A 14,326-nucleotide genomic window follows, 5' to 3' on the forward strand; every position below is an offset into this window, starting at 1 on the left:
TTGTTGGAAACCTTATCTTGGGGCCAGCTCAGTCGCACCTTCTGTGGACGACGCGAAGAAATCGAAATATGCAAATTACCCTATCTTTTGGGCGGGCACAACTATGGACAAATGAAAATGCCGCAAATTTCTGGTCGCTTCACAGTGCTTCCTTTTCCTTTTGTGAAACGGACTTGAGACACGAATCTGCACACACTACAAGCTCACATTAGGACGAAAGGGATTTGGTCAATGAGGAAATGCAGCGAAAAAGTACGAAACCTAATAATCAAACGAGGGAAGGTGGTGTAGAAGTTATGAAACAGAACCAGGTTCACTCATTTGCAAACTAATTTGGTTTTGCGAGAGACTCACCTGGAACCCAGATGTTTCCGAGAGACTCAGCTGGGTTCAAGGTGATTTTAATTTGCAAATGAGTGCTTTTTCGCTAATTTCTTACAATTTGGATTCAATTAGAACATGCTTTTACATGCCCTCTCATTGAATTTGGGAAATTCATACCTACAACATCAGAATTCGTAGCAAGTCGTTACTGCATGTGTTCAATTTTTATGTGCAGTGACTGAACACTCGAAAATTCTAAGACTGTGAACACCTACTTAGGCCAATTCAAGGAAATAAAGTTTCATCTGTCGCCGAAACGTATAGTCTTCTTAACCTCCATTAAGATATTCCCGACCTTCTGATTCCGTATTACACCGTACCATCGTGATTTGGGCTTTCAGTTTATCCTCAATATCCAGGACACCGTTTTGGTTGAGAGCAAGCCAATCATCCCATCCCGTGTGATTTCTAGTGAACCTGACAAAATGTGCTCCGGACAGTCACAGGATCAAATCATCAGAGGACTACGAACGACTTCGTTATTTAGACACGATACCTTGAAACGTTGTCATAGTGAGGCACCATCTGTTGTCTTTGGTGACCATAAATTAGAGAAACCGGTGTATTATGAACTGTCCTTCAGTAGTTATCAGTCGTATCCCATGTAATTTAATCCGTGGTGTTTATCACCACATAAAAACCGTAATAAAGGTTCGCATTCTGTCCCTGAGTTGACTCAGACTAAGTGTTGTTTTCCGGATGTCAAGAGCACAGCTCAACATTTGGGGTCGGTCACGATCCAGAGCACCTAACTTTTGGTCTTGGCTCAACACTGATGTGAAGTGCAGCCTGGATGTGCTTGTCGACTAAATTAGTTGAGTTTAACAATCCTCTTGATACGCAACGCGATCCTATAGAAGTTCCGAATGCGCAAAAGAGTAATCGCTAAACGTTCGGTGATGCATTTGGGAAAATTAAACGTCCTAGGTTGAAAAGGTGGGAAGAAAATGAGTGGCCCATTAGTTCCAGTCTGCGAAGTGAACATATCGGAAACCAAGATTGCTCACTTACTGAACTATCCACTGGTTCAGCATACTGCGTTATTCTACCGTTGTCTTTCTAAGTCACTGGGTATGAGCCCCTAGAGTGGTAATTCTCAAACATTTAGCGCACTGACCTTCAACTTCTTAGTTTCAGCATCGGCGCATCCTCGTCTTAAGTGCTTTATACGAACGGGAAAATTCACGTCTTTCAATACAGGCCTCTCCTGAGGGGTGCAGTGCTCCTAAAGATCACCCAATAGCACTTGTTGACAGGCACAATTCACTGTACAGCCCCTCTGAGAACAAGCCACCCACTGTAGAGGCCTACTACTTACTTACGCAAATGTATTAGTACACAAGGTAACATAATAGCTCATGAGATGGGTAAATCTAGTGGATTGACGCCCACTCGGCGAGAATGGACTTATATACTGTTAGAAAATGTAACCTCAGTTTCAACTTTCTGGAAGATATGTGACATGGTTAAACGTTTCCTCATTGCAAACGGTGTGAGAAACCCGTAGGTAAAAGCCTCTTGAGTTTAATGGTTCACGAGGTCATCATTCGTATACAGACTTCTGCAACCAGATAACTCAGTGCATCATTCTGAACACAGATTTTGAGAAACTATTCGTGAACGATTCCATACAGCACTAGAAATTTCGTCAATCTGATTAACAAGTCTCTATTTCATTTATACGAAATATAATGGTAAAATCTATAGAGGAAAATGTTGGTAGCTCAGGTATCGTAGGTGGTGGTCGTTGGCCTGTTCGCTGAGCTGGACAATTTGATTGCAAACGTTTCACCACCAATCGAGGTGACATCATCAGTGCGTTATTGTGGAGTGTAGGAGTGCGTAGCAGTGGGTTGGGGGTTGTGCACAACTACACTCCCCAATAGCGCACTGATGATGCCACCTCGATTGGTGATGAAACGTTTGCAATCAAATTGCCCATCTCAGCGAACAGGCCAACGACCACCACCTACGATACCTGAGCTACCAACATTTTCCTCTATAGATTTTACCATTATATTTCGTATAAATGAAATAGAGACTTGTTAATCAGATTGACGAAATTTCTAGTGCTGTATGGAATCGTTCACGAATAGTTTCTCAAAATCTGTGTTCAGAATGATGCACTGAGTTATCTGGTTGCAGAAGTCTGTATACGAATGATGACCTCGTGAACCATTAAACTCAAGAGGCTTTTACCTACGGGTTTCTCACACCGTTTGCAATGAGGAAACGTTTAACCATGTCACATATCTTCCAGAAAGTTGAAACTGAGGTTACATTTTCTAACAGTATATAAGTCCATTCTCGCCGAGTGGGCGTCAATCCACTAGATTTACCCATCTCATGAGCTATTATGTTACCTTGTGTAATGGTAAAATGTTTATGAAGAACTAGCTAGCTTCGCAAACAAATCTACCGTCCAAATCAAAGACGATCTGAGGATGGGGACAGGGCAGCATACACAAACAGGCATAGTTTGGCGGCAGTACCGCATCAAAAAGCATACTAGGACTGCCGTGGCTCACGCACACACACTGAAAAACCCATGAACCACACATCCATCGAATTCATATAAATACTTCAACTGGGTCCTTCATAGCAGTGCAGTGGTATAAGTACAAACAGCGTCTCGAAGAACTGAGCTAGCAGAACAAGAAAACACGTCCCCTGATTGCTCTTCCTAGCCAAATTTGCTCCAACCATCTATCTCGGTGACGAAATCAACCTTCGAGAAAGGCTGCGGAAGTGTATAATGATCTTGTGTCTGGATATAACGATCACCTTCAAGTTTTGTTATTACTCCTTCATTTTAGATCATCAGGAAAGGAGCCCTTATCTGAAATTCGAGCTCAGTTTCTCAAAATAATATTTTGTGGCCCAACTGGTTTGTGGCCACTCGAAATCGAAATGGCTCCGAAACCTATCAGCTCGTTAGTGACGGAAACGACCACGAATACTGTCCAGAAAGTCTCCTTTATTATCCAGCTAGCACCCTTAAATAGGGATAAAATTTCAGCATCTAAACTGGGGAAGTCAGTGTGAAGCCTTACGGTTTCTAATCTTTCCGAGGAACTGATCGAAAATTAAGCACCCGAAGCACAATTCACAGGTTTTTTTCTAAGTTCGAATTATTATATGAACACATATGTCACCCATCTGTCCACAGAACTGAGGGTCACTGGATATCTCTAATGAGAATAAATGTATGTTAGCTGCTGAACAAGGTGCAGCTTTGTTCGTATATTGAAAGTGCGCTTACTTTCGTACTTTTACTGCACTGTTTATGAAATTAAGTGCAAACGACTAAGTACGCTTTCTCATTTTGATGAGGACACTGCTTATCCTTAAGTCGTTACGTTCACATCGCACAGGCATAGCCGAACTTTTACTCATTAAACATGAAAAGCGAGGTCCACAAATAGAAACCGACTTGCGCTCACCACTTTTTGGATTGTGGTTATACGGCGATATAATAATGGTTGGGAAAATAATGGACGATTAAAAAATGTTGCCCATTAATAGGAAAGCGCCTTGGTCACTTTCTCCCAATCATTAAACATCCCTCTTCTACCGTACTCTACTGAAGACTGATCTGATATAAGACAGCGCTAAAGATTGTCCAACAGAATTTATAGCGTTGGTTTTTGGCATATCAGAGCTGCGTAACTTCCACAATACCGTAGTTTCCTAATCTCAGGCACAGACCCCAGAGCACCATCTGATTGATTAATTTGAGTAATTGACCGAAATAGCCCTGAATATGGGTTAAAAATGTTTGGGAGTACGGATGCCAGTCAGTGTCGCTACTAAAGTTTCATCGCTGAATGAGGAACCGCTGTGTAACGTTACTTAAATACATTTGGTATAGTTAAACACAATAACGGAGGCAACTTTTGTAACTGGCGAAAATTTGTTGCTCACATCCCTTTTGCAAAAGAGGCCTGAGACTCCTATGAAGGTAATGTTGGTTTGAGTAGTCTTATTTTATGGTTTTCTCCTGAGAAAGGATGACTCGGACGCAATAATATCTTAAACGCCTGTTGTCGATGAGAGGAGACTAGCAACAGCACAATCTTATCCAGTTTCTATCCCTCTGCTTGATAACATGACCCACCCACAGACCCCGATGTTCCCATTCGGTCTTAACTGTAGAAAATAAAGTGTTCAACGGGCCTCAGTTGCAACCGCAGAGGAGCAATGGCAAAAGGGGGAGTTAGAATGAGTTGGAATATGTTTTTTTGCGGAATGTGTCTAGACCACTGCATCAAATTGGAGAGGCGTGGAAAATCAGGACGGCGTTGACATACACTACAATTAGGTACGCTGCTGTCTTACGTAGTTGCAGCATTCACCATTAGCATCAGTGATCAAACAGTCTATCTGTGAAGTCCACCAGTTCCGAGGAAGGAGAAGTCCTACAGGCGTCGCGGTCAGACGGTTAGTAGCACGATCACAATTTATAGAAGGAGCTCCCTTCGGAAACTGATTCATAGGTGTCTCTATTGAATCGTGTGAACCTACAGAAGGGTTCATCTTCGTTGTGTGATTCAACGTTAATCCGTTTATTTTATATAGTCCTCCAAACAACGCAAAAGGAAATACATACATATATTGTTAGATATACAAAGCCGGTTGAATAAAAAAACAAAGTACAATCATGAGAAGCTGAAGTACAGGAAATATAAAAAGAACGTGAGACCTGAGAAAAAGTATAGAGGCGCAGGTAAACTCCATAGGAAAGGTTCAATGCATTCGAGATCGGTACACATTCGATGTGCACGACGATACGCGCCAGATGGTGGAGAGGATGGCGAATAATCTAATGTAGGGCGCAGTTACCAATGTGTATTCAGGAATGTGGCACAACCTACAATGTATGAAGAACAGTAACGAAGGCGGGGCAGCGGTTTTGCAGGAATGGACATTTAAACAGACATGACATCGCGATCAACAATGTGAGGATTCTATCTGTTAAGATAACTCCTTTGGCGTGAAACAAAACTGCTTATTCCAGCCCTTTGTTGGTAATCTGCTGTCATTACGAACACACGCTCTACTCTTCTAATATTCGTGAGGGCTCAGCGCAAACCTTATGTTGGAACATCGGGTGTTTTGGAATGGGCCTGAAATTCGACCGGCACACTTGCAACTAAACAACAATACTATGCTCGAAATGACCAAGGTTTTTTTACCGTCGAACTAAGTTTATATTCTTCACTAATTATGCTAGAAAGATCCTCTTCCATCCCGTAAGCAACAGAATTTTTCGGTTGAAACTTTCAACCAGATAACTGATTCTACGTACTGAAAACTAAAGGTATGCTTTCCTCCGAGGGCGTCTAGTGAGCATGAATAAACCGAAAAAAACCATCCATACGGAGCAAACATACCAGAGTACTTAGCACAAGGTACGAACGACAGTAAACAAAAGATGAGGCACAAATACACAAAACATAAATTGATTTATGAATGGAACGAATGAGCGAATAACTAAACAAATTATTATTATTATTATTATTAATAAGTGTGAATAAATCGTTCATCTGTAACAGCCTCTCGGTGCCGAGCTGCCATGCCACCAGAGGGAGGCACCACGGCTGGGATACTGCCAGGTCGCCCAAGCTTAGACAAGAAAAGTCGAGATGCAGAGGTCGGGTTCGAACCAGGAACCTTTCAGTCACTCTAACCATTGGGCTATCTCGCCCCCATTATATGGATACATAAAAAAGAATAACAATTGTTCAGGTACAACCACAAGGGATAAGATATTGTCCAGTTTTTTAAGTCTACAGCAACGGTTTGGGTGGCGGGTTGGATTCGAACCGGAGATCATCCGATGAGTAGGTTCACACCGTTACCACTGAGCCACCTCAAACTCTCAAGCAAATGAATATGTATGAGTTCAACACAGGCAATTAAAAGACAAACACTTCATGATATCCATGAATGATGCCTTCATAGTTGATAAATTAGTAAGCCACAATCACAATACCTCGTGATCACTGCCGTGGGGTTTTGGTATTCCTATGTTTGGAGTAGCCGGAACACAATCGACGCCATCAGCGTCCGGACGATGATTGTTTTGACCACACAGGTTACAGTACATCAGTCCAACAAGTTGTGATAACGTTTGGGCTTCCGAACTATTCAGAAGGAAGTGATCGCTATGCTCCAGATTAGAGGAGAGGGGATCATTCTTCACTTGGACATCCACATCAATGACACTGCCGCAAGGCACGCTATCCAGTATACTGTCGAGTGTCCAGGCGGTCTCATCAGACGACTGAGCATTTGAACCTGCCAGCAATTTGACAGGGGCTTCAAGAATTGGCTCATTCGGGTTGTGAGTTAATCGCTTCTCGCCCTTGTAGTAGAAACTTGATGACCGGAATTGTGCATCACCAAACCTAGAGCACAAAAGCTCACAAATCCGGAGGAATGTAGGCCTCTTTGCAGGATCATATGCCCAACAACGAGCCATAAGCGCCAATCTGAAACCAAAACAACCGACTTTTTGGCAGCTGACTGTAATGTAGATTGAATGTCACAAACAAGAGGGGTGGTAACAGGGAAACCTCTGTGACTGGTGGTACAACAAACAAGAGGCTGATTCAACCTAATGTTTAGTAGAAAAGTTAACCGAATTCAAAATACCCAGCAGGCCGACTGGGTTGGACTAAAATAGATTTAGAATGGAAAAAAGATCGGGGTTTAGAAAATTGGTGAAAATCCGTACCTTACCACTTAAAAGTGGTTCTTTCTGCAGGACGCAGTTTTACGTGCAAGGGCAGCTAATGAAAACTAACAACTTAGCACGACGGTGTTATCATGAATTGCCAACGCAACCTTACGCGGCTGTTTCCGACCTGATAATAAATCTTTGTCTATGGATCCATTTAGGCAAAGTGGCGGCTAAACTACCTCATGCACCCATTCTGTACACAGCCCGAACCAAATCAGAGTGACTACAGACCCCAATGTTGAAAAATATTCAACCGCACGCTCACGAGAATAGATTCACTGGGGGTGACGAATTAAATACTCGAGTTCATAGTAAAGTCCACAGGAAAGCTGATCCATTCCGAGAATCTTTATTGACCAGTTTTGCTCACAACCGACTCAAAAAGACTGAAGATGCTGATGGAAGTTCAGTACGAAGACTGAAGCACTGTAGAGAATGTCTCGAAAATAACCGAACATGCCTGCGTTGTCTGTCGCCGCTTCGTCACCAAACACGACTAGGAAGGAACTCGTGTGGCGTATAATACATCGCTGTACACACTTCCTATTTTTTCGGGAGCCATTCTGTAACGGTTGTGCTATAATTTCTAATCTATCTTGGCGCAATCCTACGTAAATAGGGTGCTACCCACTAAACACCCCCTTAGCTGACGAATTTCAGCCCCAACGGCGACTAGCTTGAAAGCTGACAAGGAGATACCCATACAGAGATAGGTATGGCCCAACCGTGGCGTGTGGTCCGACAGAGATTAGCACTGGATTGCTGAGAGGCCTAAACTACGAAGTCCCGCCGACAGAGAATCATGCTGTAGAGTACAACAGAGAAAACAGTCGGCTTAACAGCAAAATACCTGAACTGCCAAACGAAGAAGAATAATTTCACAAGAGGAGCGAAGCTTCCTTCCGAAAAGTCGGCACGCAACAAATCAGTCAGTACATGGCCATGTGGATTCCGTTAGACAGGATTCCACACGGATCCCGCTATACCGCGGGATCATCACGCGCTGCTACGGCCGATAAGCCTAGCCCGCACGAGATTGGCCAAGAATTCGCGACGCTTGCCGATCTGACATCAAGACGAACTCTGATTGGTCGAAAATCTGGACCCAACAGCCAATCATGACTCAGTATTGACCAAATGCCGGTTGCCAATGTCGCATCCAGAACGCGTCAGAATTTCCAGAAGGTTATAACCGCCTACGCCATATGTACGAAGCGCTGTACAATTGTACTTGACTTCGTTTCGGGCATTAATAGACCTTGCGCACCTTTGGTGGTTGTTTTGACGTGAACACTGGCTTGGGAGGCTTAGACCGAGAACTAAGCTGAGGAAAATACCGTTACTACAGATTCCGTAAAAGGAAAATCATTATTCACGATGCTGATGAGCCGCTCGTGTCCGAGCGGTTGTGCTCAAACTACTAACCAGGAGGTCGAGGTTTGGAATCTCCATAGGGTTTCGTGAGATGCACACTGGTGATGATTTCCCATGAGTATGACACAGCTGTAGAGTGCTTCTTTACTTTTCAGCATATACTGGCTTCACTTACTGGACGAAGTCTCAATTGGAAAGTACCGGATCCTCTCACACCACCATCAAATGATGACTCCCAATTTCAGACGCAGAGTACGCGCCATAAGTAAAATGCACGCTCTCATGGCTCCCTATAATGGCAATATCATCACACAATGTGTATCAACCGGAACACAGATGGGTGAGGCATAGAAATAGAGGAAACGTTTGAAACCGGTAAATCAAATCGGTTACAGGTCAATGCAGCGATGAAACATACGATATCTACACTCACAACAGGCCAGGACAGTTAGCGGGCACGGTGTTGGTAATTAGGGTGTTCCCTCCCAGTGTGTAGCGGATCACTTGTTCGTGAGACATACCACGGTAAGGTAGACAGGCCATGGTAGCGACTTCCCACAAGACCACACCGTATGACCTGAGAAGAATTCAAAGGTAGTATGGAAACACGGTGTAAAAAAAGACAAGAACAACTTGTAGTTCCCACAACGTGTGAAAAAATCGCAAGGAGGCGGCTCCCTTACTGAAACGCGTTAATTGAGCACATCCCGATGGATGTAGCAAGATACCATCAGGTTGTTAGAAATTAAACAAAGGTGGTTGGGAAGCCAATATATCAACTGCTCAGTCGGCGGTCATCGATCACACTGCATATATCACGCAAATGTGAAAGACAATGGCTTGATTTAATGCACACAATAGGGTTAGTATTGCTGAGAATGATACTTAGGGCCTCAGGTTTGGTGAACAGCACAAAATTTTACACTGTCATGCATTGGACTATGTTTGTATTTTAATTTCCCGACGGGCCCACCCCAACTGGTCAGCAGGATCAGTTAAATATCATTAATCGTCCATTTCAACCGCACATCAATCCGATTAGTACTAGGCATGGCAATGGGTTGCAAATCATTAGTAAACGGCACTGCTCATACAATCGATCAAAATTACTTGACAGTCCGCTATCATGTCCGCTTTCTGTTTCGACCTTCAAAAGCCTCATTAGATAGGCGTAGTTCGCCAACTCGCTTAACAGCGCTTTATAAGTGAACAACAAAATGGACGTATGCAGAATAATACACATGTTTATAAATTAATCTGTTCCTAAGAAAAGGCTCAGTTCAACATTTCGTTTAAGATAACCCCAAAAACTAATAGGCTGCCGAACAGCTCCATCAATATTACAACCAGTGGCGTATCAAGAAAGAAATGATTCGATAAATTGCATTTCGGTCTAAAATCGCACAATATATTCGGCTGAAGGATGCCGCACGTAAAAGATTGCTCACATAAGAATTTTCAAGTGAATGTACAACTCCAAATAATCCAACTTTCCTGAGAAAAACACAAGGACACCTATGGAGAAATCATGAAAAGACTATGGTTACTCCGTAAGGAATTCGCGGCGAAAAACCTAGCAACAGTGGAACTACATGTAGCCCTACGTCTATACCGATGCAACTTCAACCCAAAAAATGACAATTTTAATAATTCTGCCGTTATGCGTGTTCCACTGGTTGGAAAAAACTACTGGGATGATACGCACATCCTTCCTTTCCGAGTGGACTACACGAAGCACACTCTCATGAGAGTAGGAAAGCCAGTAAGATCAAGATCCAAGACATCCCTGGGCAACCACAACGGTTGACATGCATAATCTTAATGCGGTTGACTGACACTCAGGCTCCGGTTTACTGTAGCACAAGGAACAAAACAAAAAAGCATGCGCTCGTTGGGTCAAGCGATAGCATCCAAAGCCTAAATAGATAATTCAATCACTGGATCAACCTCTGGTTGATCTGCTGTACTCACAGCGGCAATGAATGTGCATACCAGCTTGTGTACCAACTCTGTATTAGCAGAGTTACTGAACATGCATGATTAACCTGATTCAAGTCGTCCGAATAGCGTGAATGTGGGAGTTTTCATTCACATCATTCTCGTCGGTTATGGCACTGTGTCACATGTGGACTCGCCTTTGTTTTCGTCATAACAGTGCAAGTTTCAAGAATGATAACCGGTATAACTGGACCCGTTATTTGATAGTTAATCCACCCGATCTTAAATCGAAGGTCAAAGAATTTTTGGTAAAATGTGGGGGCACCATTGTTGGTGGGCAAAGTACTCCCTTAGCACTCCTCATCCACGACCCACTCGTTCAAAGTGTGGCGGTGTTGAATTTTCGGAAAACCGCCAGACTGAGTAAGTGTGATGTTTGTAGACGGCAAGCTGAACCACCTCTCTCTGGAGCCGAGTGGGTAGCCTGCACGTCAGTCTGGGTAAGGCAGGAGTTCAGCAACTCCAGACAGGGCAAACCACACCGTTTAGTTTCAATGTGCTGGTTGCTTCCGATAATGTACACTACGAATCATCTGGCGCCTCCGCACCAGTTCCACATAGTACACGGGTGAGACTCGTGTGAGTGCCGCAAGTGTGTGCAAGTGCCGCAAATCGAAAGCTGGCTTGGTAACCCACTATCGAGGTCGCAACAATTAACGTTTTGGTATGAACATGGTCGCCCAGTGGGCCTGCGCTGATTATTCCCGCCTTTAATCGACGATGATTGGCCCCAGTCAGCTTCGCCGGCACGCGCACCCCACCCAGCATAATGCAGACACGCTTGGCCGAGTAAAGTATTCCGATGCCCGCTGGTCCCAACAAGAGTCACAATCGCTCTTACGCCTGGCTAACAATTTATATCAATCTTGTGGCACGCAGACCACGCTGTTCGTGAGTTTGGAGCAGTATTTTCTTGGTCGATCGACTATCAGCGTCAAAACCAGGTTACGGGTGCTTAACTGGCAAGCACAACAGGACGAATCATCTGGTGAACCTGACCAAACTATCGTCCAGATAGCTGCCTACTCGTCAAAAGCTGATGACTATCGAGTCTGGTTTAACAAACCGTAGATTACACCGTGTCACTCTTGGAGTCCAATGCTGACAGTTCGCTTGCTAGTATTGATCTTCTGGTATTTGCCCGAGGATTGCAGTCTGACACCGAAGCAAGTCCTGTCGCGACTGGACCTCCACGCCTCCACCACACACCTGGAAAACTGTATCCCAACGCCGCCGACAGTTAGCCCATTGGATCCAGGACAACGGAAAGCAGACCCGCCGAGCCAACTACGCCGCCAACTAGACACTATACGACCAAAGACGGAAAGATGCAGCGTCTGCTGTCCTCGATGGGTCATGGAAGGATTTATGCAAAGGTAACTACGGCCTACCTATGGACGCCGAGCAGTATTGGAAACAAGTGCTCTCAGCTCCAAAACACGGGGATAGCGGACTAAGTCGCATAGTAGTACCATCCGAATGGAGCTTGATCGAGCCAATTACAGGAGAGGAAGTCGGTCGTACGACCCGTTTAATGGGCAATTCGTCCCTAGGCCTGGACAAGCTCACAGCCCGGATGCTCCACCGGTTCAATGCTAACGTGCTCGCTGGGTATTTCAACCTGCTGTTATTATCTGGGGGTTGTCCCCCACATTTGTGTCGAGCCCGTATTACTCTAGTTCCGAAGGTCCCAGATCCGACTTCACCAGATCAACTGAGACCGATTTCCGCGTCATCCATTCTTGTTCGTTGCGTCCATAAGGTGCTTGCTGATCGCTGGAGTCGTGGATTGCAACTGCCCTCACTCCAGTTTGCATTTCTGCATCGAGACGCCTGTTTAGAATCCACATCGCTGTTGCATGCCCTGCTTTGTAACTCTTCAGCGACTACTTCTGACCTCAGCTTGGCGTCTGTTGACATCTCGAAAGCGTTTGATTCGGTTTCACATGACACAATCGTCAGATCTGCCGAGGCGTTTGGAGCACCGTCACCTCTAGTTCGATACATCGCACAGTCCTATGAGAATGCTGTAGCAGTTTTCCCCAGTTCCGAGCTTCACTACCACAGAGGTGTGAGACAAGGGTGTCCACTCTCCCCACTATTATTCATTATGGTAATGGATGAGGTTCTTGGATTGTCGATGCCGCAACTGGGATACCAGTTCCATGACACTTTAGTAGATGGTTTTGCCTTCCCTGACGACTGGGTCGTGTGTGCAGAAATTCAGGCCCAGTTGGGAAGAGCTGGCATGAAAATAAACACCCGAAAGACGCAAGTGATGGCTATTTGTGGGGACAGGAAACATCGGCCAACAGCAGCCTCAGTCGAACCATTTCGCTTCTCCGAGGAACTCATCACTCCTCTGGGTCCGACATACACCGTAACATATTTGGAAATTCCCTTTACTTCCAACGGGAAAGTGATCTTCAACCACCGACAGCATCTGCTCAAGCTGCTCGAAGAAGTGACGCGTGCCTCGTTGAAGCCGCATCGAAGAATGGATATCACCAGGAGCTACCTGATACCGAGGCTGACATATTCACTCGTGCTCGGCCAAGTTCACCAAAACACGCTCAAAAGATTGGACAACTACATCAGGCAACATATCCGTGGCTGGCTACGTCTACCGAAGGACACCCCGATCAGCTACACCCACACCGGTAAACAACATGGGGGACTTGGTATCCCAAGCCTGAGTGCAACAATCCCGATGTAGCGGAGAACGCGCATGGAAAAGCTCTTTTCTACTCAGTGCCGAGTACTACGCAATGTGGTTAACGATTCCGCATTTGGGAAAATTGTTAGGGATCTCAGCCTTCCGATCCGAGTCCATGGTGCATGCGCAAACACCAAGGAAGAGCTGGTGGCTACTTAGGGTGATAGTCTGCACAAGAGCCTTGATGGTTGCGGTTTACGAGAGTTGGTCGCTTCGCCCCTCTCAAATCGATGGCTCGATTTTCAGAACGAGTGTTTCCCCGGTTGTTTTTTATCAGCGGGATCCAGCTCCGATGCAACCTGCTCAGGACGACACTTAGAAGCGCTCGGCATGGTAATGGTGGCCAGACGACCTTATGTCGTGGAAACTGTGGCCAACCGGAGAGTTTGGTGCATATTTTTCAATCCTGCTGGATGACGCATGATGCCAGATGTGCTCGTCATAATCGGATTGCAAGGGAACTCGCAAAACGTCTCCATCGACTGGGGTACGCCGTCTACGAGGAGTTGCGAGCACCTACTTCGACGTCTTCATCAAATCTGACCTAATCGTTGTTCGAGATCGCCGAGCAACTGTAATAGACGTCATCATAGTCTCGGGTGGGTACGGAGTGACTGCGTGGAATTAGGAGAGGAACTATGGTGCTGATGAATAGTTCCCCGCCATAATCTCAGTCCTACGTGCTATTGGTTGTGATGTCGACTTTCTGGTTCACCAACCGATTATCATCCTCTATCGATGGATCTTGCCAGAAACAGTTCGTGATCAGCACAACCAACCGATATCCTCTATCGATGGATCTTGCCAGAAACAGTTCGTGATCAGCACACAACTGAAGGAGGCGATCCCCGTTATCTGTTCGGTCGGCATCGACTCCGAATCGACCACCCAAATGTGATTCCAAGGAGCTCAGACGACCTACTTGGGCAAGTACGAACTTTCAACATAAACGTTCGCATCGCGTAACCTGGCGGCCACCAACTACAAATCAACCGTGGACCCAATTGGACCACGTGGCCATCAGTCACCGGTGGAGAGCCACAATTCAAGACTGCCGTTCCTTCTGGGGCACACCACTTGATTCCGATCACGCCATGGTGCGCGCACGC

General features: G+C 45.2%; 1 protein-coding gene across 1 annotated transcript in view; it reads right to left on the minus strand.

Moving 5' to 3' along the window:
* Positions 1-5,001: 5,001 nt before the first annotated feature.
* The window catches only part of T265_13696 (hypothetical protein), a gene marked incomplete at both ends in the record, with an annotated part of 51,592 nt that continues 42,267 nt past the window's right edge, over positions 5,002-14,326 (minus strand). The window contains 3 exon segments of the mRNA XM_009170116.1: positions 5,002-5,052; positions 6,380-6,878; positions 8,937-9,080. Of these exon segments, the coding sequence (XP_009168380.1) occupies positions 5,002-5,052; positions 6,380-6,878; positions 8,937-9,080 (694 nt within the window).

This window comes from Opisthorchis viverrini, assembly GCF_000715545.1.
Source record: "Opisthorchis viverrini unplaced genomic scaffold opera_v5_93, whole genome shotgun sequence".
Classification (NCBI taxonomy): domain Eukaryota; kingdom Metazoa; phylum Platyhelminthes; class Trematoda; order Opisthorchiida; family Opisthorchiidae; genus Opisthorchis; species Opisthorchis viverrini.